This window comes from Bufo bufo, chromosome 3 (genome assembly GCF_905171765.1).
Source record: "Bufo bufo chromosome 3, aBufBuf1.1, whole genome shotgun sequence".
NCBI lineage: Eukaryota > Metazoa > Chordata > Amphibia > Anura > Bufonidae > Bufo > Bufo bufo.
The window spans coordinates 406,847,178-406,869,002 of record NC_053391.1 but is presented as its reverse complement, the minus strand read 5'-3'; the positions used below and the strand labels follow the sequence as shown (position 1 = coordinate 406,869,002).

The 21,825-nt window shown below is 44.1% G+C and overlaps 1 protein-coding gene across 1 annotated transcript in view; it reads right to left on the bottom strand.

Annotated features, from left to right (window-relative positions):
• Nucleotides 1-260: 260 nt before the first annotated feature.
• UBE2G1 (ubiquitin conjugating enzyme E2 G1) overlaps nt 261-21,825 on the bottom strand; it is a 39,009-nt gene continuing 17,444 nt past the window's right edge. Inside the window, exons 2-6 of the mRNA XM_040424845.1 lie at nt 12,286-12,388; nt 6,976-7,073; nt 6,114-6,292; nt 2,389-2,511; nt 261-1,110 (exon numbers count right to left, since the gene is read on the bottom strand). Of these exons, the coding sequence (XP_040280779.1) occupies nt 2,425-2,511; nt 6,114-6,292; nt 6,976-7,073; nt 12,286-12,388 (467 nt within the window). The 3' untranslated portion in view covers nt 261-1,110; nt 2,389-2,424. The remainder of the gene's footprint in view (nt 1,111-2,388; nt 2,512-6,113; nt 6,293-6,975; nt 7,074-12,285; nt 12,389-21,825) is intronic.

Sequence of the window (21,825 nt, the reverse complement as noted above, 5' to 3'; positions counted from 1 at the left end):
TCACATGAGAAAAGTGTGGGGGAAGGAAAAAAAACTAAGTTACGAGAAAATGCAACATTATGTCAAACCCTGAAGATAATTTAATAAACTGACACGTATGCATGCTTTCTTCTTTCAAGTTAAAGACCAGGCAGTTAAGGAAAAGTATTGTACAGAAAATGCGACCGACGAATTCACGGGATGCTTCATTAAAAGCAGCAGGGTTTTAGGATGATTGGAGCAAATGTCTTGGTACAGCCAGGATGAGCAGCATTTGTTTACCAGGGGTTCACCTAACATTTGCTGGGAGATGAGGCACTTCAGAAGTTTCGTTACCATACTCCCCTTAGGGGTTAAATATGGATTATCACCAAAAAAAAAAAAAAAAGTAACTAAACTCCTGCAGTGACCAAATATTTCAGGACATTAGTCATTAGCTTGTGATGCCAAAAGTCAATAAGATGGGCGAACATTTGGAAGGGGAATTCTAAAATCCTGCTGCACAGAAAAATTAAAACCAACATTTACAGTTTTATCTACAAGACCACCAAAGGGCTTTTCTGCATAGAAAGAACTATTTCAGTTTGGAGAGCATAAGAAAGATACATTTGAAAGACTTCATGAGCACTTGCCAGGAGGGCACCTGCACTGCTCAAATACGGTCCCTTCTGCTCACTTTTTTTTACAATCTAGAAGGGGGTGAAAAACAAAAAATCTGGCAAATAGGGTGAACAGAAGACTGGCAAACCCCGAGTACAAACACTCTTCCTTCATTTCTTGTTCAGTTTGCATTCTCAGACGTTACATTATTGGTTTCCTAACAAGAAAGCATTATTTGGTACAATGTGTAGTTATGGATGTACATGAACATTATATATATTATCCGGATCATGTTGTGCTATGTACAGGTCTGTACAATTCTTCCTGAAGTTTAAAGCAGTTCGTTAGATTTTTGAAATGCGAAAATCACCTTCAAGTTGGCACTTTTTAGGCTCTTGTCAGCATTGATAACTGGCATGTTTTATTGCAACCCCGGTGCCAGCCAGTGCTTGCCAACTAATTACAACAAAAAGTCCAGCAAAAGGTGGGTAGAGTGCAGGAAAAACAGTGCCTTGTTTCTCAAATGGAGACCTAGGCGAGAGGAAAAAATATATAGATTAGAATACATGAAAAATATTCAATAGGTTACAAAATATTCATGGTGTTACTTTAGCCCTTAAAGGGTTTCTGTCACCCCACAAAACTTTTTTTTTTGGGATAGTTAGATTCCTTATAGGGCGATATAGGAGAATATAATAGTCTTACTTACTTTCATGCGGCCGATTCTTTATAAAACGAAGTTTTATAATATGTAAATGAGGGCTCTACCAGCAAGTAGGGCGTCTACTTGCTGGTAGCCGCAGCAGCAATCCGCCCCCTCGCCGTGTTGATTGACAGGGCCAGCCGTGATCTCCTCCTTCGGCCGGCCCTGTCAGTAATTCAAAAATCGCGCGCCTCTGGTCATTCGGCGCAGGCGCTCTGAGATGAGGAGGCTCGTCTCCTCAGTGCGCCTATGACACCACCGAAAGAGAAGACGTTATCGGCGCAGGCGCACTGAGGAGACAAGCCTCCTCATCTCAGAGCGCCTGCGCCGAATGACCAGAGGCGCGCGATTTTTGAATTACTGACAGGGCCGGCCGGAGGAGGAGATCACGGCTGGCCCTGTCAATCAACACGGCGAGGGGGCGGATTGCTGCTGCGGCTACCAGCAAGTAGACGCCCTACTTGCTGGTAGAGCCCTGATTTACATATTATAAAACTTCGTTTTATAAAGAATCAGCCGCATGAAAGTAAGTAAGAGCATTATATTCTCCTATATCGCCCTATAAGGAATCTAACTATCCCCAAAAAAAAATATATGAGTTTTGAGGGGTGACAGAAACCCTTTAACTGTGAACCAGTAGAGAAAAAAACAAAAAACAAAAAAACTCCAGTCTCAAAGTATACAGTATGTTAGGCTATCTACATCTGTGCTTGCAGTTCCAGCATAGGGATACGACCTCTAGTTCAGCTTTATCTGGCTGGTGGAGCGGCCCTTGGAGTTACAGCGAGCCGTCACTGGGAACTGATATGTGAGGTTCAGCAGTGAGAGCATAATAAGAACTGCAAGAGGGAGACGTCAGCAGTGCATGATGGGAACTGTAGTTAGCTACACACAAGGAGCAGCAGTGTCAGAAAAAGGTAATACATGTGTACGATGTATCATTAGGTGTTGTACTGCTGCTCTGTCTGTAATGACCCCGAATCCTACATGCAAGTCTTTAACCTCTCCCCACAGTGAAATGTGTGCTCCCAAACACCTATAGATAAAATTCAACTATACTATGTGATATAAAAAAAAAAAAAAGAAAAAAAAAGAAAAGAAGTTACCCTGAAATTGTGAAGCTACTAGCTGCTGCATAAATGTCACTCAAAAGCAGTCTCTTGGCTTTTTCTTACACAGCGGGCAACTTTCCTCTTAAATTCTCCATGACGATCTTCTCTCCACTCTTTCTAGGAGGGGAAAAAAAAAAAAAAAAAAAGAGCTAACAAAATACAAGTTGACTAATTACTAATACTAGTTGACTAACCAGAAAGTGTTAACAGATCAGAGGTGCACCTGCCCACCACTAGAAATGAATCTCCTATACCTAGTACTGTGCGGAGGAGAACACATGTGGAACATCGGGTGGATTCAACTATCAAATTATTTCTTCCAAAAAGGTTTGTGGCCTCAAATCCCTGGTGGACTGTTCTCAGATTAGTTCATACACATACAGCACGTCCACCTACTGAATTGTAACAAAAATATTCTGGAAGAGGAACTCAGATGATGATTTATAAACTGACAAATGAGGCACTAAGAAGAGGAGCGCTCAAATCCGTGCTGCTGCAAACTATCAATGGTGGTCTGGAATCTTCCCCTCACACTTCAGAGATTCTGCAGCAGGTGAAATTTGCATTATAAAGGGATAATTTATGACTTGCTATATAAAATAAAAGGATATCCGTTATTAATCCAGGAACCACAGCCTTTTCTACAGGGTCATGTTTCCCAGAGCACGTTGAATATATTGATATAGAACAGAAGTATCAAGTCCCTCCATCTAACAGTAACAATTGTCACTTTATTAAAAGGAGTGGTCCAATTTATTCTTTATTAAATTGTAAACTGCTGTGTTGCCCGTTGCAGCCAATCACGGGCCTCACACCACTTTACAGCTTGTAGAGGGTAGGGAGCTGGTGCCAGACAACTCTGACAGGAGTTTATCTCCAAAGAGAACAAGAACGACTGGACATGTTGAAACCCAACCTGTGTGATCCTTATTTCCCCTGCTACATGCTGTCAGGCGAGAATCAGATCAGATCACATCCATACTCATTATATGGTCGGCTGGTCCTGCCAATATGGTTGAACATTCATATTATGGGTATTAATACTCGTGTCTAGGACATAACCAGGACTAGCAAACTTTGGATATAAATTCCTTTAAAATTATGTAAAATTTTTGCATCAAAAATCCAAGACATCATATAGTACCATGCATGAAAGCACATTTGGCAGATTGCAGCATACTTATGTAGTGGATTTTCCATTTTCAGTCTTTGTACTGCCAAGGATGAATTACCCAGCACAATATTTCTAAACTCCGCCTAAGGAGTTCTCCAGGAATGATTTAAAATGGCCACCAGCAACCTGCACTAGAACGTGAGGACTGGTTGCCTCCAGTTGTAGCGCTGCCTAGAGGGGTGGGCGGAGCCTCACTACACTGCTCTACAATAAAATGGTAATTATGTGATCCCTCTATGATGTGCCATCATGGCTGAGCAGCCCGACAGGAAAACTCAATGTCATGTAGTGAGCCCCCACCCATCTAGGCAACCCTGCAAGTGGTGGCAACCAGTCCTGCTCACTCTAGGACAGGTTAATGGCGGCCATTTTAAATCAGTCCCAGAGAACTCCTTTAACTTCTTAATTATTTATGATGCTGTGAGTTCCTACATGTCTGTGGGTCTACTGTATTCAATGCATGAGTACAATACAGTAGACCCGCGGTAGGGCAGGAACTCGCAATCAGAAGTCAAAGGGAACCCGTCACCTAGAAAATGCATATTAAACCACCAGCAGTTCCTTATTGCAGTCTGTAGTATTATAAAAAGGTGTTTGTCTTTTCTGTGCAATGCGGCACAAGTCTGTAAAAAGACTTTCAATGGGCCGCGCTATGTAAACGATAGTCTAAAAGTCAAGCGTGCCCCTTTACCTCACCATAGCGTTTGATTAATAGGATTTCCTTCACTACTGGACGCTTGAATGTAGTCTTGCGCGTGCGCTGTGTCCATTCCACTATGAGGTATTGTTCAAAAGCTCATTGCTCAGGCACTCTCACACAAGAGCCCGCGCATGCGCGAGACTACATTCAAGCAACAAGCAGTGAAGGAATCAGGCATCCTATCAATCAAACGCTATTAGGAGGAAAAGGGGGCGGGGCGTGCTTGACTTCAGGCGAGAAAGTCTTTAAAGTCAAGGGGGAAGAGGCTATCGTTTACATAGCGTGGCCCGTTGAATAAAAGTCTTTTTACAGACTTGTGCCACATTGCACAGAAAAGACACAGACACCTTTTATAATACTACAGGCTGCAATAAGGTACTGCTGGCAGTTTAATATGCATTTTCTAGGTGACAGGGTCCCTTTGAGATGCCATGGGATCAGGTCAGAAGAGCATAACATTCAGCGTGTTTCCCAAATTGTGTACAATCTTGTGAAATTAGCCTTAAAAGGGTTTCCAAGACTTTAAGGCCTCTTTCACACGGGCGTTATGTTTTTGGCCCGGATAAGATGCAGGTGCGTCACGGGAAAATGTGCGATTTTTCCGCGCGAGTGCAAAACATTTTAATGAGTTTTGCACACCCGTGAGAAAAATAGGCATGTTTGGTACCCAAACCCGAACTGGTAAGGTGTTGTGTAGATTGTATTATTTTCCCTTATGACATGGTTATAAGGGAAAATAGCATTCTTAACACAGAATGCATAGTACAACAGGGCTGGAGGGGTTAAAAATTTTTTTTTTTACAATTATTTAACTCACCTTAATACACTTGTTCGCGCAGCTCGGCTTCTCTTCTGCCTTCATCTGTGAGGAAAAGGACTGCTCATCACATGATCCATCACCATGGTGCTGGGTCATGTGATGAGCGCAGTGATGTCACTACAGGTCCTTTTCCTCACAGATGAAGGCAGAAGAGAAGCCGGGCTGTGCGAACAAGTAGATTAAGGGGAGTTAAATTATTTTTTAAATTTTTTTTTAACCCCTCCAGCCCTATTGTACTATGCATTCTGTATTAAGAATGCTATTTTCCCTTATCACCATGTTATAAGGGAAAACAATAATGATTAGGTCCCCATCCAGATAGTCTCCTAGCAACCGTGCGTGAAAATCGCACCCGCTTGCGATTTTCAAGCAGCCCCGTTCACTTCTATGGGGCCTGTGTTGCGTGAAAAACGCACAAAATAGAGCTTGCTGCGATTTTCACACAACGCACAAGTGATGCGTGAAAACCACCGCTCGTCCCCCACCGATCAGATACTGAGGACCTAACACATGGGACCCCCCACTGATCAACTGTTTGAGAAGGTACTGCAGCTCCTGTGAGCACCAAGGCTTTCTCAGTGGTCACCAAGCACAGCGCCATACATTGTATTGCGGCTGTGCTTGGTATTGCCCTCAGCCTCACTTTATTGAGCTGTGCCTAGACGATGTGACCGATTAATATGTTACTCCGACTAGGAAAAGGACTCAGTCCCTAGGAAAAGCTGAGAGAAGGCCACAGTGCTACTGCAGGTGCCGCTGCATTGTCAAACGGCTGATCAGTGGGGGTTCCGGGTGAAGGACCACCTCCAATTCTATAATGACCTATCCGGAGTATTAAAGTCTTGGAAAACCTCTTTACCAGGATTATATGCAGTACTTTATCTATTCTCCGATGTTAACACTCTTAATGGAACACTATAATATCCAGTTACACCACTTCTAAAGAAATATAGATTAGAGAATACAGTAGAAGTGTCACAGACAAATCAAGCAATAACACAATGAAATAATAAATGTGAACGTACTGCTGCATCTACATTGGCTGGGGAGTCTCCATTGGGATCTGCTAGCATAGAAATGACACTGATCATTATAGTTTCCACTGTATGAATAGGAAGCCAGCGCTCTTCTGGTTTTTCATAGCCATATTTATCCTCTCCAGGCTCGTGAAGAATAGAAATACACACATCGCCATTCTTATCAACTGCAAAAATTAAAAGGAAACTTAAGTATTATAGCAAAAGATTTTACATGAGATGCTTTACATGCTGCAACTTAAGTTATTACCAGGGCCCTGTAAATCTCAAAAACTTGGTCTCCACACTTTGGGTACTATAGATGGGGTAAAAGAAATGCCCTGAATTCCTATTTTCAAGTATGAAGCTCTAACATACACCAGATAATCAAGAGATGCCTCATACTTTCAACGGTTACATCTCTATCCATTGTCAAGGTATACATAATATCAAAGACTTTGTGCTGTCTTCACAGATGACATTACCACTAGGTCATATGGTACATGTCATGCACTATGTTCTTCATCTAGAACTCCTAGTCAACTGTAAGCACAGTTATTGTGAACTGAAGACATCTGCGAGTGGCCTACTGCTGCATGGCTGAGCCATTTAGGAACAGGACCACTGGAGCTCTCAAGTGCCCAAAACTGGTCAGTCCCCTTTTGCAACACTCATTCTGAACAGCCATGTTCCAAAATCTAGTAGAAAGCCTTTCCAGAGGAGATAGCTGTCATAGCATTACCAGGGTAAAACAGCCTAGAATTATTTTTTTTAGCAGATTACTGCAAAACCATGAGCGGCATCCAAACTTGTTTTATGTAACACACACAAACTAAACATGGAGAACAGGCTTTAGGCACAAACTACTCACCATTCGGGTGCCAGATTTCTGTTATAAATTTCATTTTAGGCGGCCGTAGGGGATAATCCCTTGGAAAAGTAAGATGTGCTTTGAATACACCACCCTCACTGTGGAGCATAAAAATATGTACACATTATGCTTCTGTCTGCCTCTAGTGGTTAAACAAAGCAGACATAACAGTTGGACCAACTTTTCAGGGAAATATCGGGAATGAACCTCATCTCCCCATGGCTTTATCATCAGCGGAGATTAGGGCTGCATTTACAGGCAGCAATCACCTCCAGTGTATGGGGACAAGCGATCACTTGCCCTCATAGAAAGTCAATGTTTCTGGGCAGCAGAGTCCTGTTTACATAGGATGAACTACCACACAGAAGTAAATTATTTTAGGTGATGTTCATCAGGCAGTGCTCCAGAAAAAAATAAAATGGATCAAGGAGCCATTGGCTCCTAACCTGAAAAATTTAGGAGCCAAATGACATTTTTAGTCGCCAAATTTAAAATACATATAATATAGCTGTGATGGTTAGGAGCATGGGGTTTTCTAAGCTACAGCCAATAAGTTAACCCCTTAAGGACCGGGCCATTTTTCACCTTAAGGACCAGGCCATTTTTTGCAAATCTGACATGTCACGTTATGTGGTGATAACTTTAAAACTCTGACTTATTCAGGCCATTCTGAGATTGTTTTCTCGTCACATTGTACTTCATGACAGTGGTAAAACGGAGTAAAAATAATTTTTATTCCAAGTTTACCCAAAATTTTGAAAAATTTGCAAATTTCAATTTCTCTACTTTTATAATAGATAGTAATACCTCCAAAAATAGTTATTACTTTACATGCCCCACCTGTCTACTTCAGGTTTTGATCATTTTGTGAACGTTACAAGGCTTAGAAGTTTAGAAGCAAATCCAGTTCAGGTCTGAAGTCACTTTGTGAGCCTTACATAAATAGAAACCACCCCAAAAATTACCCCATTTTATAAACTACACCCCTCAAGGTATTCAAAACTGATTTTACAAACTTGGTTAACCCTTTAGGTGTTCCACAAGAATTAAATGGAAAATAGAGATATTATTTAACTTTTTTGGCAGATTTTCCATTTGAATCCATTTTTTTCCCAGTTACAAAGCAAGGGTTAACAGCCAAACAAAACTCAATATTTATGGCCCTGATTCTGTAGTTTACAGAAACACCCCACATGTGGTCGTAAACAGCTGTACGGGTACACGGCAGGGCGCAGAAGGAAAGGAATGCCATACGGTTTTTGGAAGGCAGATTTTGCTGGACAGGTTTTTTGACACCATGTCCCATTTAAAGCCCCCCCGATGCACCCCTAGAGTAGAAACTCCATAAAAGTGACCCCATTTTGGAAACTACAGGATAAGGTGGCAGTTTTATTGGTACTATTTTCGGGTACATATGATTTTTGGTTGCTCTATATTACACTTTTTGTGAGGCAAGGTAACAAGAAATAGCTGTTTTGGCAGTTTTTATTTTTTGTTATTTACAACATTCATCTGACAGGTTAGATAATGTGATATTTTTATAGAGCAGGTTGTCACGGACGCGAGTCACAAGACACTACCAAATAAGACAACTTTTTTTGGTTGGTTGTTTCAGTTTTACATACCTAATATGTGTGTGTTTTTTTTATTTTTTATTATAAAATAAGAAAAGAGGCTTTTTTTCTTTTTTTAATTTATAAAATATTACTTTATTAAAAACACTTTTTTTAAACTTTTTTCTTTACTATATTTCTGATGTTCACTTTTGGGGGTCTGATCCCCTCTGCAATGCATTACAATACACTTGTATTGTAATGCATTGCCTGTTCGTGTACTACAGTGAGTAGTACACAAACAGGTTGCCTTAAGTACCGGGACATCAGGGCGTACCTGTACGCCCTATGTCCCCAAGAGGTTAAAGGGGTTGTGCACTCATTAGCATGACCTGTCAGACTAGACAGATTTGCGTTGGTAATCCCTAGGTGCTGGGTCCTGGCTCATTCACTTCCAGGACTCCGCTGCTTGTCTTGGGTTTCTCCATGAAAACATTTGGCTGCAGTGGCATCAAGACAATCACTGGCTACAGTGGAGATCTGCTCCCCTTGCATCACATGACCATTTAACATAATGCAAGGGAAGCAGACTGGAGTCCATGGGTGCAGCCACTGGCAACTAATGTGTATAAGGACTTAAGTCCTCAAGAGGGGCGTCACTCGATACAGCGACTGACTGGACTATCAGATAGGACAGAGGGCGGCTATGGCTGTGACCGGTCTATCAGGCGGCTGACTGTAGTGAGTCACCAGGTCCCCAAACACAGCGAACACTCCTGACGGAACATCACCTCCGCCCCACTGCCTGTAGCCTGCACAGTAGGGGTTGTCAGAGGCACAGCTCAGAGAAAACTACAGTGGGACATTTTACCTAGCACTGTGACCCCTTGGGTCTATGGAATGGCGGGGACCCCAGTTTGAGAAAACCCCTTTTTTTGCTGTAACATATGGCAGTTATAATGCAGGCACCCAGGATTGTAAAGGGGTGCTCAAACGTGGAACATAAAACTAGGACACGCCATAAACGTCCGACAGCGGCAGGTTCTGGAATCTCCAAAACAGGGGCTGCCAAAAGGAAAAGCAGCTGCCCCTCCCCCCATTTCTTCATTCACTGCTATGGGAGCCCCGAAAATACAGTGCTGGCTATTCCTGGTGGTAACATAGCCCCGAACGGAGACGCCGCCGAATGTGTCTGGAGTTATCTGACCCCTTAGGAGTATCAGAGGCACTTCTATAGAGTCAGTGTCTTAATGACGTCATTGGGGACACTATGTGGTATATACCGTATGCGACTTAGAATTGCAAAATGGTGACAAGAAGAAAAAAATAAAAATTACCTCCAGGAGAGCATTACATCGTCCAAGCACATGATAGTATATAACAGCGTGGTTTAAGAGCATTGCAGTCGCTAGTTGAATCCTGGAGGTCTCCTGCATCTCCTCCCATGGAGTGCCTTACTAAATGTCATTAACAACCCCATTGAAGTCCACCCCTTCCCCCGAGCAGCCTCTGAACTACCTGATCCCACGACCATCAGGAGGAACACAGGACGCCGGAGCTCCCCAACATGTCTGCAGTGTACATCGGCACAGGAGGCTCTGCCGAATCAGTAGGAAGGAGCTCTCCTCACCTACAAGACAGGCAAATTGTGGTTCACGGGTTAGACCTAGCAGCAAATGGCAAAGCGCGTGGACGGGGCTCTCTCCTGACGCCGGAGCACGCTGGCTTCTTCCGTGGTTCCTTTTTCAAAAAAGCTGGTGTGCAGAAGACGTCTGCAGCCTATGTTTGCTTTAGATGTTAAAGAGGCAGAGCAGCGGAGGTTCTAGGTGCAAATGGCGACAAGACTACAAAGTCTTGTCGCCATTTTGCAATTCTAAGTCGCATTGGCGACCATTTTGGTCGCGGTCTGGAGCACTGTCAGGAGATGGCTGGCACCTTTTACACAGGCCAATTAGCAGGAATGAGGAAAATGTTCCCGATTGTTGATCCATGTAAAAACCTTTATCCTCTAATTATAATGGGATAAACCTGACCCAGAACGCACAGCACAAGCTGAAAAGAAGATGCACAGAACCAGTGTGGACATAGCTGCTTATTGCATTCTAGTGGCCAGTGTCAAAACAAATACTTGACATTTTGTATGGATAGACATATGGGAAAATCTAAATAAAATAAAACCACGTTTATCAGAACTGTTTAAGTCATTTTCAGTAAGCCTTTGGTTCAAGAAAAATAAAATAATCACGTTAACTGGGGAACAAAGAACACTTACAAGATGCCCCCTTCTTTTCAGCTGCAGATCCATGGACTCCTCTTTTGTCATCCAAGATGGCTGCACCGCTTCTCAGCCTAATGTACAACCATGTATTTGGTGACCAAAGATGCCTCCTACTTGTAAAGCACTCCTCTTGAATTGGCTAGCACTGCTCAAGTGAGGCAGCAGTATGTACACAGTCTGCATCAAGTAGTATGAGAAGCAGTGGGGGCATCTTGGCTGGCAGAAGACGAGCCTGGGATCTGTTCAACCTGCAGCTGAAAAGAAGGGCACCAGGTAAGTGTTCTGTGCGTAGGGGAGGGTGACTAAGCACCGAGATAAGAGGTGAACTTTATCTAAACATTTATTAGGGGATAAGTTTATATTTTGGTAGGTACAAACATTTTACAACTCATTTGTACCTTCAAGTATACCTGCAAAACTCAATAAATATATTTAAATAAAATAAATTATATTTTTTTTTTTATATAAAACCCCATTCATGCGGTTTATAAATTTGCAGCAGGAGATAGAGCATCCTGCTCTATCCCCTAGGCTCCTATTGCTGTGTAGATGTACAGTAATGTGATCAGTACACTCAAGCAATTCACTATGCCGTATATACTGTATGCAATAGCAGCTCCGAGCTAGAGACTTCCTGCTGGCTACACATCCCTAGAGGACAGGGCACAATGTCAGATTTTGACATGGATCCTCAGTAAAGCCCACAACAAATTTTTCTCACCAAAATACAACCCATGTGGATATTAAAGTGGATATGCCATAAAAATAGAATACAGATAGGTCAAGACAATGTTCTTAAGATTAGATGAAAATAAAAAAGGTATATGGGAGCATCCCAATTTACGAGGATCTACATTTCGGGAACAGTATCTGGAAGCAACCTGCCTCACTCTCCCCATTAGAATAAACATGTATGTTAAATGGGTTATCCAGCCCATAAGACTGATGATCAATCCTCAGGATAGGTCATTAAGATCTGATCAGCACGGGTCCAACACCCAGGAGCCCCGATGATCAGCTGCAAGACGAGAAGGCGGCACTCCATGCGAGCAACGCTTTTTCATTACACTACGTCTCGTCTCAGTGTAGCAGTGGCGTAGTGTAATTACAGGCACCAGCTCCATTCACTTGAATGGAGCAGGTGCTTGTATTACATTGCACTTCTGAGAGCTACACTTAACTGCACCCTGCCACCCTGTTCAGGCTCCATGACTTCCAGTCCCCACTGGAAACTTCCTGCATATATGGGGTCATATGCACCGCTGAAGCCAATGAATGTCCTCAGTGGTGACGTATCCCCAAGTGGCACATCAGTGCTTGGTCACATGCCACGTAGAAACCCATCGATGTGCAGCTGCGCACATGACCACAGCCATACAGGAAGTGTAATCTTACAAGCAGGGACCAGAAAGTCTGATGAAAAAACTTTTTGCATAGTTTGTCATACAAGCCAGCTGAGCATTTAAGCAGAATACTTACTATAGTGTGTCTGGAGGACCAATAATAAGAACTTCCCACCGGTATAGATCATTGTCATCTATTAAACCTGCCGAGAAGCCTTCTACTGGGTTTTTATTTAGTTCTGCAAAACAAAAATAGGAGAGATTTTTTTTAAATATAAAATAAAAAAAGTTGCACAAAATAAATACAGTTTGCTAAATAAAGTACCCTACGTGACAGCCCCTTTAAGTAAAAAAAATAAAAAGTGTGCTAATAGAAAAGCTGCTGCTCTCCAGTGTAATTTTCACCTACTTTCTCTTTTTGAACTCTTCTCTCTGTAGCCCTTACATCTTCACTTTATGTGGGTGGGCAGTAGCACATCCATGTGACAAGTACCTGCTTCTACGATTGCAATAAGCTCGTTAACAATGTCTTCCCCTGCATAGAAAACAGTCCCAGCAATTCGACGAATACATAGCACTACAAGTATACTTTCCCCACAGTCTAGAGAGATGAAGCTATATATTTCTATGAATTTAGAAATATAGAAGAATGTATTAAAAGGTGCCTGGGTCGCTTCACCTTATTTATTATGAGCAAGTAGGTCCACCACTGAATGCTTGAGAAGGTAGATCAGAAGGATAAACAGCATGAGGTGCAGTCAGAGAAGAAAATGTAATGTGCTTAAAGGGGTGGCGTCACGAAAAATATTCTAGTTTTCAAATCAGCACCTAGGTCTGAATACTTTTGTAATTGCATGTAATTAAACATTTAGCACAGCCACCAAGTTATTCAGTAAAATGTATCTATATAGGGCCACCTGCTGTTTGTTCTTTCTTATTTTTGTCCGTCACACTGAGATGGCCGCACATGCTCAGTTTCATCCTTCAACTGCCTCCTGAGCTGCAATAGGGAGAGCTGAGACACACCCCCTGAGGTCCAGCAGAATGGACACTCCCCTTGATATAAATCTAGCAGAGCAATGAACGTGGAGATCTCTGGATCCAAGTGAGGTACAGGGCTGGTTCTAGCTTTGTTAGAAATAGATTGGCATGTACTATATGATGTCATTTTTTACATTAGTCATGGGATAACCCCTTAAAGAAATCTTACAATAATACCAAAATAAATAAATTGAGATGGATCGATATCGATCTGTTAACTATTTGTGAAGAATCACTGATCTTCTCTTCAGACACTTTGTGGGAGATTTATCAAAACTGGTATAAAGAAAAACTGGCTTGTTGCCCATCGAAATCAGATTCTACCTGTCATTTTTGAGCTCCTTTGGAAAAGGGGGTAATCTGATTGCTTTTTAATTACACCACTTTTGAATAGTTTCAGGTAATAAAACCACTATGGAGGCATGGGGGGAGGGGGGGGATCTGAAAAATCCAGGTTTCAAGATGAACACTTCCTGCCCTTCTCTTTAGGTGCTTGAGATGTCATGGCACACAGTCAGCTGACCACAACATATAGAATTGCATTACAGGAGGCGACAGTAGCATTCCTTGCCATATGTGAACACTGGCTTGAAAGGAGATCAACTTCCATTTATATTCCACATACACTAACTGGTGTATTGGATGGCATCACATGCAAATTAGTAAGTAATGTAGCAGCAATGTGCTAAAGCAGGCATGCTCAACCTGCGGCCCTCCAGCTGTTGCAAAAATACAACTCCCATCATTCCCTGACAGCATACAACTATCATCCTACAGAAGGGTATCGTGGAAGTTGTAGTTTTACAACAGCTGGAGGGCCACAGGTTGAGCATCCCTGTTTATAGGCTGTCAGACAAAGTAATGCATAATGGCCACTCAAGAGCAAGTTCTGCTATATTCAACACTGGTTCCAAAACCCAGTCAACTGCACATATCCAACTTGTTGTAATGTACCCCGACAACGTCTAAAGGAAGCCTGCCACCAGGAAAGTCTGTTATACCAGTAGGCCTAGTCTGTCTTGTAGGCCTAGCTCAGCTGAATGTAGTTATACCTTTCATGAGTAATCTGTTGCTTCGAATCCATATGAGAGTGGTTAAGTGCACCTTTGTTCTTCCCCCTTCATCTGACAGCCCCTCACTCTCCCGGACTGACTGCATAGTCATCTTGCCTGGCTGTCAATCAAAAAGAGGGAGGGGCTGGAAGAGGAAGCAAGGGTGCGCAGAGAGGCTGTACTCTGCCTGGAAGTATACTGTATACAGGGGGTTCTATTACTTCTATATGACTGACAATATTTCCTTCTCACTTAGGGCTCTTTCACACAAGCGGATGCAGCGCGTGGAATCCGCTGCATGAAAGAGAGCCAAGCCCCGCTCTGGACAGCAGAGACACGGAGCAGTAACATGATTGATAATGCTTCGTGCTTCTCTGATCTTTTTACAAAAACAGTGAGATAAAGTGGTCACCGTGATTTTGTAGTAAAAAGATCAGAGAGGCACGGAGCATTATCAATCATGTTAATGCTCCGTGTCTCTGCTGTCCAGAGCGCGGCTTGGCTCTCTTTCACGCAGCAGATTACCTGCACGGCATCTGCTCGTGTGAAAGAGCCCTTATACAATAAGAACTGAAATTCTGTTTGGGCCTTTAGTGAAACAGACAGACGTCTGGCAGCAATCACTGTCATATTACTTAAGGGGCTGTATTTTTAGGGTGGTTAAAAAGACGAATTTGTGAGGGGCGGTGTCCACCACGGCAGCCATTTTGAAAGCCGACATGTTAGAACCAAGTCAATATTTTCAAATGGGAAGGGATGCATGTGACCTATGTACCTGATGGTGAATTTAATGAGGAATCCAAATCTGTGCCATGGGATGGCGATCCCAACCATGGTTTTCTATTTATTCAGGTGTTTCTATACTTTTGGACCAACCATGTACATTACTGCTGACCTGACATGTTAGGCTACTTTCACACTGGCGTTTTGGCTTTCCGTTTGCGAGATCCGTTCAGGGCGCTTAGAAGTGGTCCAAAACAGAATGCACTGTGAATGGAAAAGGATCCGCTCAGAATGCCTCAGTTCAGTCTCCATTTCGCTTTGGAGACGGACACCAAAACGCTGTTTGCAGCGTTTTGGTGTCCGTCTGACGAAACTGAGCCAAACGGATCCGTCCTGGCACAATAGAAAACGGATCCGTCCTCCATTGACTTTCAATGGTGTTGACTATTAAAGATAATACAAACGGATCAGTTCTGAATGGATGCAGACGGTTGTATTATCTGAACGGATCCACACCAGACGCGAGTGTGAAAGTAGCCTAAGTTAGTAAAGTACGGGACAGATGGAAATGAGTATTACACTCACCGGTAATCCGGTTTCCTGGAAGTCTCCATGACACCAAGTCCTGAGATTGACTTCCTTCTGATTGGACAGGAAAAACAGAGGTTAAAACCCCCACCCCCTCCTCACATCACCAGTGTATTTTAACGAAGAACCCCAGGATGAAAGGATAATAGCTAATAGCAGAAAAAAAGGGTGGGATATATGTGGTGTCATAGAGACTTCCAGGAAACCGGATTACCGGTGAGTGTAATACCTCATTTCCCCAGTCGTCTCCATGACACCAAGTCCTGAGACAATATCAAAGATACAATTAGGGGGGGGGGGAACGACTGCCGACAGGACCTTACGTCCAAATCTTAGGTCATCATTAGCAGCTACATCTAGTCTGTAGTGCTTAGTGAAAGTATGGACTCTTTTCCATGTTGCTGCCCTGCAAATCTGTTGTAAGGAGGCTGAGGCTTTTTCCGCCCAGGAGGCAGCCATGCCTCTCGTAGAATGTGCTTTTAGGGAAGCAGGGACGTCTTTTCCCTGAGCTTTATATGCTTCGGAGATTGCCATCTTAATCCATCTGGAGATGGAACTTTTTGCCGCTTTCTTCCCTTTGTTAGGACCTGAAAATTGGACAAACAGGTTTTTGTCTATTCTCCAAAGACTGGTAGCTTCCAGGTACTTTAAGACCGCTCTCCGGACATCTAATGTGTGGTAAGTGATTTCCTGATCGTTTTTCGGATTGTCACAGAACGAGGGGAGAACAATGTCCTGAGACCTATGGAAGGGCGAGACTACCTTGGGGAGGAAAGTCGGATCTAATTTGAAAATTAATTTGTCCTCAAATATTGCAAGGAATGGTTCTTGGATGGACAAGGCCTGCAGCTCACAGACCCTTCTGGCTGAGGTTATTGCCACCAGAAAAATCGTTTTAATGGTAAGCCATCTGATGTGAATAGAGTCCAGAGGTTCGAATGGATCGGAGGTTAGACCCCCTAGTACCGTATTAAGGTTCCATGGTGGCACCATGTTTCTAATCGTAGGTCTGATCCTATCTGCTGCCTTAAGGAATCTGGATATCCAGGGATGTTCCGTTAGCTTGGTATTATATAGTGCTCCTAAAGCCGATACCTGGACCCTAAGGGTATTGGGGGATAGACCTAAATCTAGCCCTTCTTGAAGAAAATCCAGGATTAGTGAGATGTTGGCTCTAAACTGGTTGAAGGAGGTTCCAGACCAATCAGCAAATTTCTTCTATATTTTTTGGTACTTGTCGTTGGTACTCTGTTTCCTACTAAGGAGTAAGGTGTTCACTACTTTTTTTTGATAAACCAAAGTTTAATAAGTTGGATTCTTCAGAATCCAGGCTGTTAACTTTAGTATTTTCAGGTCTGGGTGAGTAATGGGCCCCTGACTTAGAAGGTCCGGCCTCTGAGGTAGAAGGAGAGGAGCTTCCACAAGGGAGAACCAACTTCTCTTGGGCCAGAAGGGGGTTATCAGGATTAGTGTACAATTTTCTTTTAGGAACTTCTGTAACACTCTGGGGATAAGCAGAAATGGGGGGAAGGCGTAGACTAAGTTTGTTGTCCAACTCTGGTTGAAGGCGTCTACTGCCCGAGGATGATCCCTGGGGTTGAGGGAGAAGAACTGGTTTAGCTGATGATTTCTCCTGGATGCAAACAGGTCTATCGTTGGCCTGCCCCATTTTTTTGTGATTAAGTGGAAGGCTTCTTGAGCTAACATCCATTCCCCTGGGTCTAGTCTGTGCCGGCTTAGGTAATTGGCCTGAATGTTTAAGACTCCCTTCAGATGAACCGCTGAAAGAGATTGAATGTTGCCTTCTGCCCAGGAAAAGATTTTGTTTGCCAGGTTCTGTAGCAGGCGATGCCTTGTGCCTCCCTGGTGTTGGATAAAGGCCACGGCTGTAGCGTTGTCCGAGTAGACTAGGACGTGACGACCCTCTGCCAGCTGACTCGTGCGTTTCAGTGCTTCCCACACTGCCCTCAGCTCCTTGAAATTTGAGGATTGCCGACTCACGTAATTCCCCCATGTTCCCTGGTAGGAGTTCCCCTGGACGACCGCTCCCCACCCATGGAGGCTGGCATCTGTTGTGATGACTAGAGGGAGATCTTGTGCCCAGAAAATCCAGTTTTCTAGATTCGATTTGCTGAGCCACCAAGTTAGTGATTTTTTGGTCTCTGTATCTAAGAATATTATCCTCTCTAGGGTTAATTGCGATCTGTTCCATTTGTCTAAGATGAACTTCTGGAGTGGTCTTAGATGGAACTGTGCCCAGGCAACTGCTGGAATGCAAGCGGACAGACTCCCTAGTACCTTCATGGCCTGTCTTATTGAACAGAATTTCTCCTTCTTGAACTTCCTCAAAGCTGTCTGAAGTTTTACTATCGTTTGAGGCGGTAGAAAGGATCTTTGGGAGACTGTGTCTAGAGTAATGCCCAGAAAAACCTTCCGTTTGGATGGGATTAAATCCGATTTTTTCCAACTGATGAGCCAACCTAGGCTCTGTAGATGATCCAGGACTAACCCGAGATGGATTCCCATGGTCTCTATGTTGTCTGCCACTACCAGTAGATCGTCCAGATAGGGGATCACACAAATTGCCTTTTCTCTCAAGGTTGTCAAGGCTTCCGCCATTATTTTGGTAAAAACCCTTGGGGCAGAAGAGATCCCGAAGGGGAGACACCTGAACTGGAAATGCTGAATGTTTCCGTCCAATTCTATCGCGAACCTTAGGAATTCCCTTGACCTGTGAATTGGGACATGATAATAGGCGTCGCTTAAATCTATTGTGGCCATCACTGCATCCTTTTTTAAGAGTTTCACTGCTGACTTCAGGGTCTCCATTTTGAATTTTTGATATCTTACGTATTTGTTTAGATGTTTCAGATTTATAATTACCCTGGATTTCCCGTTTGGTTTCTTTATAATGAAGAGGCGGGAATAGAATCCCAGTCCTGTCTGATTTTTTGGGACGGGCTCTATGGCGGCCAAGGTTAATAGATTTTTTATGTCGTTTTTTAAGGTCGCAGTTTGAGATGGGGGAAGGGTAGTGATCACATATTTCTGTGGAGGGGAAGAGAAGATCTATCAGATAACCCTCTTGTATAATACTTAAAATCCACCGGCTGTTTGTTACGTGCTCCCAAGATCTTAGAAAGGAGCCGAGTCTTCCCCCCACTGGTATGGCGTCATTGTTTGCTGTTGGATGAGGAGGCTTCAGCCCGATTTGGGTTGAAGAGGAAACTTCTCCCCCTGCCTCCCTTCGCATAACTCCACCTCCCAGTCTTCCCTTTATCTTTTTTATTCTCGGGCTGAAAAAAAAAAAATCGGTCACGAAAGGGCTGCCTTTTTTGTTTATATCTTTCCTCTGGAAAACCTCTTTTTTTATTTGTCGCGTTGTCTAAGATTTTATCTAAATCTTCTCCGAAAACATACTGACCGTGGAAGGGGAGTGCGATTAATTTATTTTTAGATGTGATATCTCCTGACCACGCTTTAAGCCATAGTGCCCTTCTCGCTGTATTTGAGAGAACAGCTGTACGGGCGGACAGTTTAACTGATTCAGCTGCTGCGTCTGCTAGAAAGGAGGTTGCCATCTTTAATAGAGGCAAGCTCTCTAGGATTTGATCCCGTGGTGTCTTATTGACCAGATGTATCTCCAGCTGGTCTAGCCAAAGGTTGTGTTCTGGCCACACATGTAGAGGCAACGCCCGGTTTGAGAAGGGCCGCCGTAGTCTCCCAGGTCTTTCGCAAGAGACTCTCCGCTTTCCTGTCTAGAGGATCTTTCAATTGTGCTGAGTCTTCAAACGGTAGGGCCGTATGTTTTGCTACCTTGGCCACTGGCGCGTCTACTTTTGGAATGGTCTCACAATCCGTACAGTCCTCTTGGCTAAAGGGGTAGCGCCTCTTAATTCCCCTTGGGATAAAGGATCCTTTATCCGGTTTTTCCCCATTCTGACCAAATTAATTTTTGGACACTATCAGGGACTGGGAAAACAGCCTTCTTCCTTTCACCTAGACCCCCAAAAATTTCTTGCTGGGTAGACTTAGGAGCTTTAGGCATCTCCATTTGAATGGTGGCCCTGATGAGTTCATCAATATCCTCAGGATTGAACAGGAAGCGCTTATATTCACCCTCTTCATCTGAAGATACCGGGTGTTTTTGGACAGATTCGGAGTCTGAGACCGCCAGCCCCTCAGAGTCGGAATCCAGGATAAGTGATTTAACACTACGGGAGTCCCGAGTGGGGGGAACTTTGGGGGGGGGGGGGGGGGGGAGTAGGTTCTCTGGTAGTTAAGGCTAGCTGAACCTCTTCTTTTACCACTTTTCTAATGTCTTCAATTAAACTAGAAGACTCGGCCTTGATGACATTGGCGGTACATTCTTTACACAGGGGCTTGGATCCAGTGTTAGACAATCTTTTGCAGCAAATACCACATTTTCTAGTTTTTTTAGCTGCAGAAGCCGAATCCTTTTCTCCCTGAAATGGTAAGGGAGGAAAGGATGAGCAGACTGAACCCACCATACAAAGCATGTACCTGAGAACAGGTTACTCACTGTCCCAGGGTTTGATGCAGGCTCTGTTCCAGAGCCCGGCGTGAGGGGGGTGCTCATCCTGACTCCCGACCGCTTTAGAGATGCTTCACCAAATGTGAGAGCCGCGCTATGCAGGGCGCCGTTACACAGGTCCTGAGCGTTTTTATAGCGTCTCCATGTGCTTCTCATGCTGCAGGACCTGTGGCGCATGTTGATGACGTCAGCGCGCTTAGCTCCGCCCCCGGCGTCTGACGTCATCCGCCTGCCGGAAGGGACACATCACAGTGCCGATCCGCCGTGTTCCTCCTTCCCTCTGCATTAAGCCCTCCGGGACCGCCGCAGAGGGAATCTTCGCAGGGGCACTACCTATGCGCCCGAGCCCAGGCCTAACCGGACAGAGGAGGGAGAGCTGCACTGCAGATCCGACCTCGGCCTGCAGATGAATAATAACTCCAGGTGAGCCCAAACGAGCTCCGTGCACCTCTCCTGCTTCCTATCCTGATGGGACAGGAAAAACACTGGTGATGTGAGGAGGGGGTGGTGGTTTTAACCTCTGTGTTTTTCCTGTCCAATCAGAAGGAAGTCAATCTCAGGACTTGGTGTCATGGAGACGACTGGGGAAAGAAGGAATGCCCACGTGATCAGACTACACAGGGATGTTGTCTGCTACCATGGAAACACAAGTATACATGGGAGCTGTAGACACAAATGATAGGATTTTTATTTAGTAGTATTTTCAAAGCAGCACTGGAACAATTGAAGTATTTTAAAGGGGTTTTCCGAGATTTTGACATTGATGACATACTCAGGACAGTTTTTCCTAGGCCAGTGATGACACATTCATCGGTCACGTGGCATAGGAGCAGCCCACCCCATAGAGGTGAATGGGGCTGGGCGCGATATACAAATGTACGACACTGTGCTTGGTAAGTTGCTAGAAGGCTGGGGAGCTCACAGGAGTGCTTGTGCCTTCTCAAACAGCTGATCGGCGGAGGTCCTGGGTGTCCGACCCCCACTGATCAGATATTGAAGATGGGTCATCTGCATAAAGATCTTGGAAGACTCCTTTAAGGGTAGGATTTCCTTTAACCCCTTCCCATTCTGCAGCATAATAGTACATCATGGTGGGAAGGTTCTCCTCCGATGTAATAGTTATCCCCCCACTGTCTGACTACCCCTTTAAGGGTGCTTCCACGGCAAGCTTTAGTTCCAAGTTTGTATTCTGCCATTTAGGAAACCAGCCTAGATGACACTGCGAGTCTGACAGCTAAACAGACCCGGTTCTCCCCGCTTGCAGCTGAATGGCACACCCATGGTGAGCTAGTAAAACAAGCTTCACATATTAGCTGCCTGAATGCAGCCTACAGTTTTCTGGAATGACTGCAGCAATGTGAACACAATGGCAGAGGGCTGAAGTTTCTAGACCCTCAGACTCGCAGCTGCTCTGCGTGTCTCTACTGGCATCTCACTGAATAAAAACAGCCACTGAAACATGACTAAGCAGAAGGAGCCCTCTAGCTAATTTCAGAGGCTAGGAGCGGAATCCAAACTTTCCAAGTTTGTGCTAAGAGTCACCAGCCAACCATCTGACCTAATGGAAACACAACACTGAACTCACGCAAGCCAGAAAAGTCTGTGTCTGCCGTATCAAAATGCCAATGCCAGCCTTGCCTGTGCCATGTATTGCTAATTCACAAGCCTTTTTTCTGGAGAAGTCAGCACTGCATCTTAAAGTTATAGGAGGTAGGCC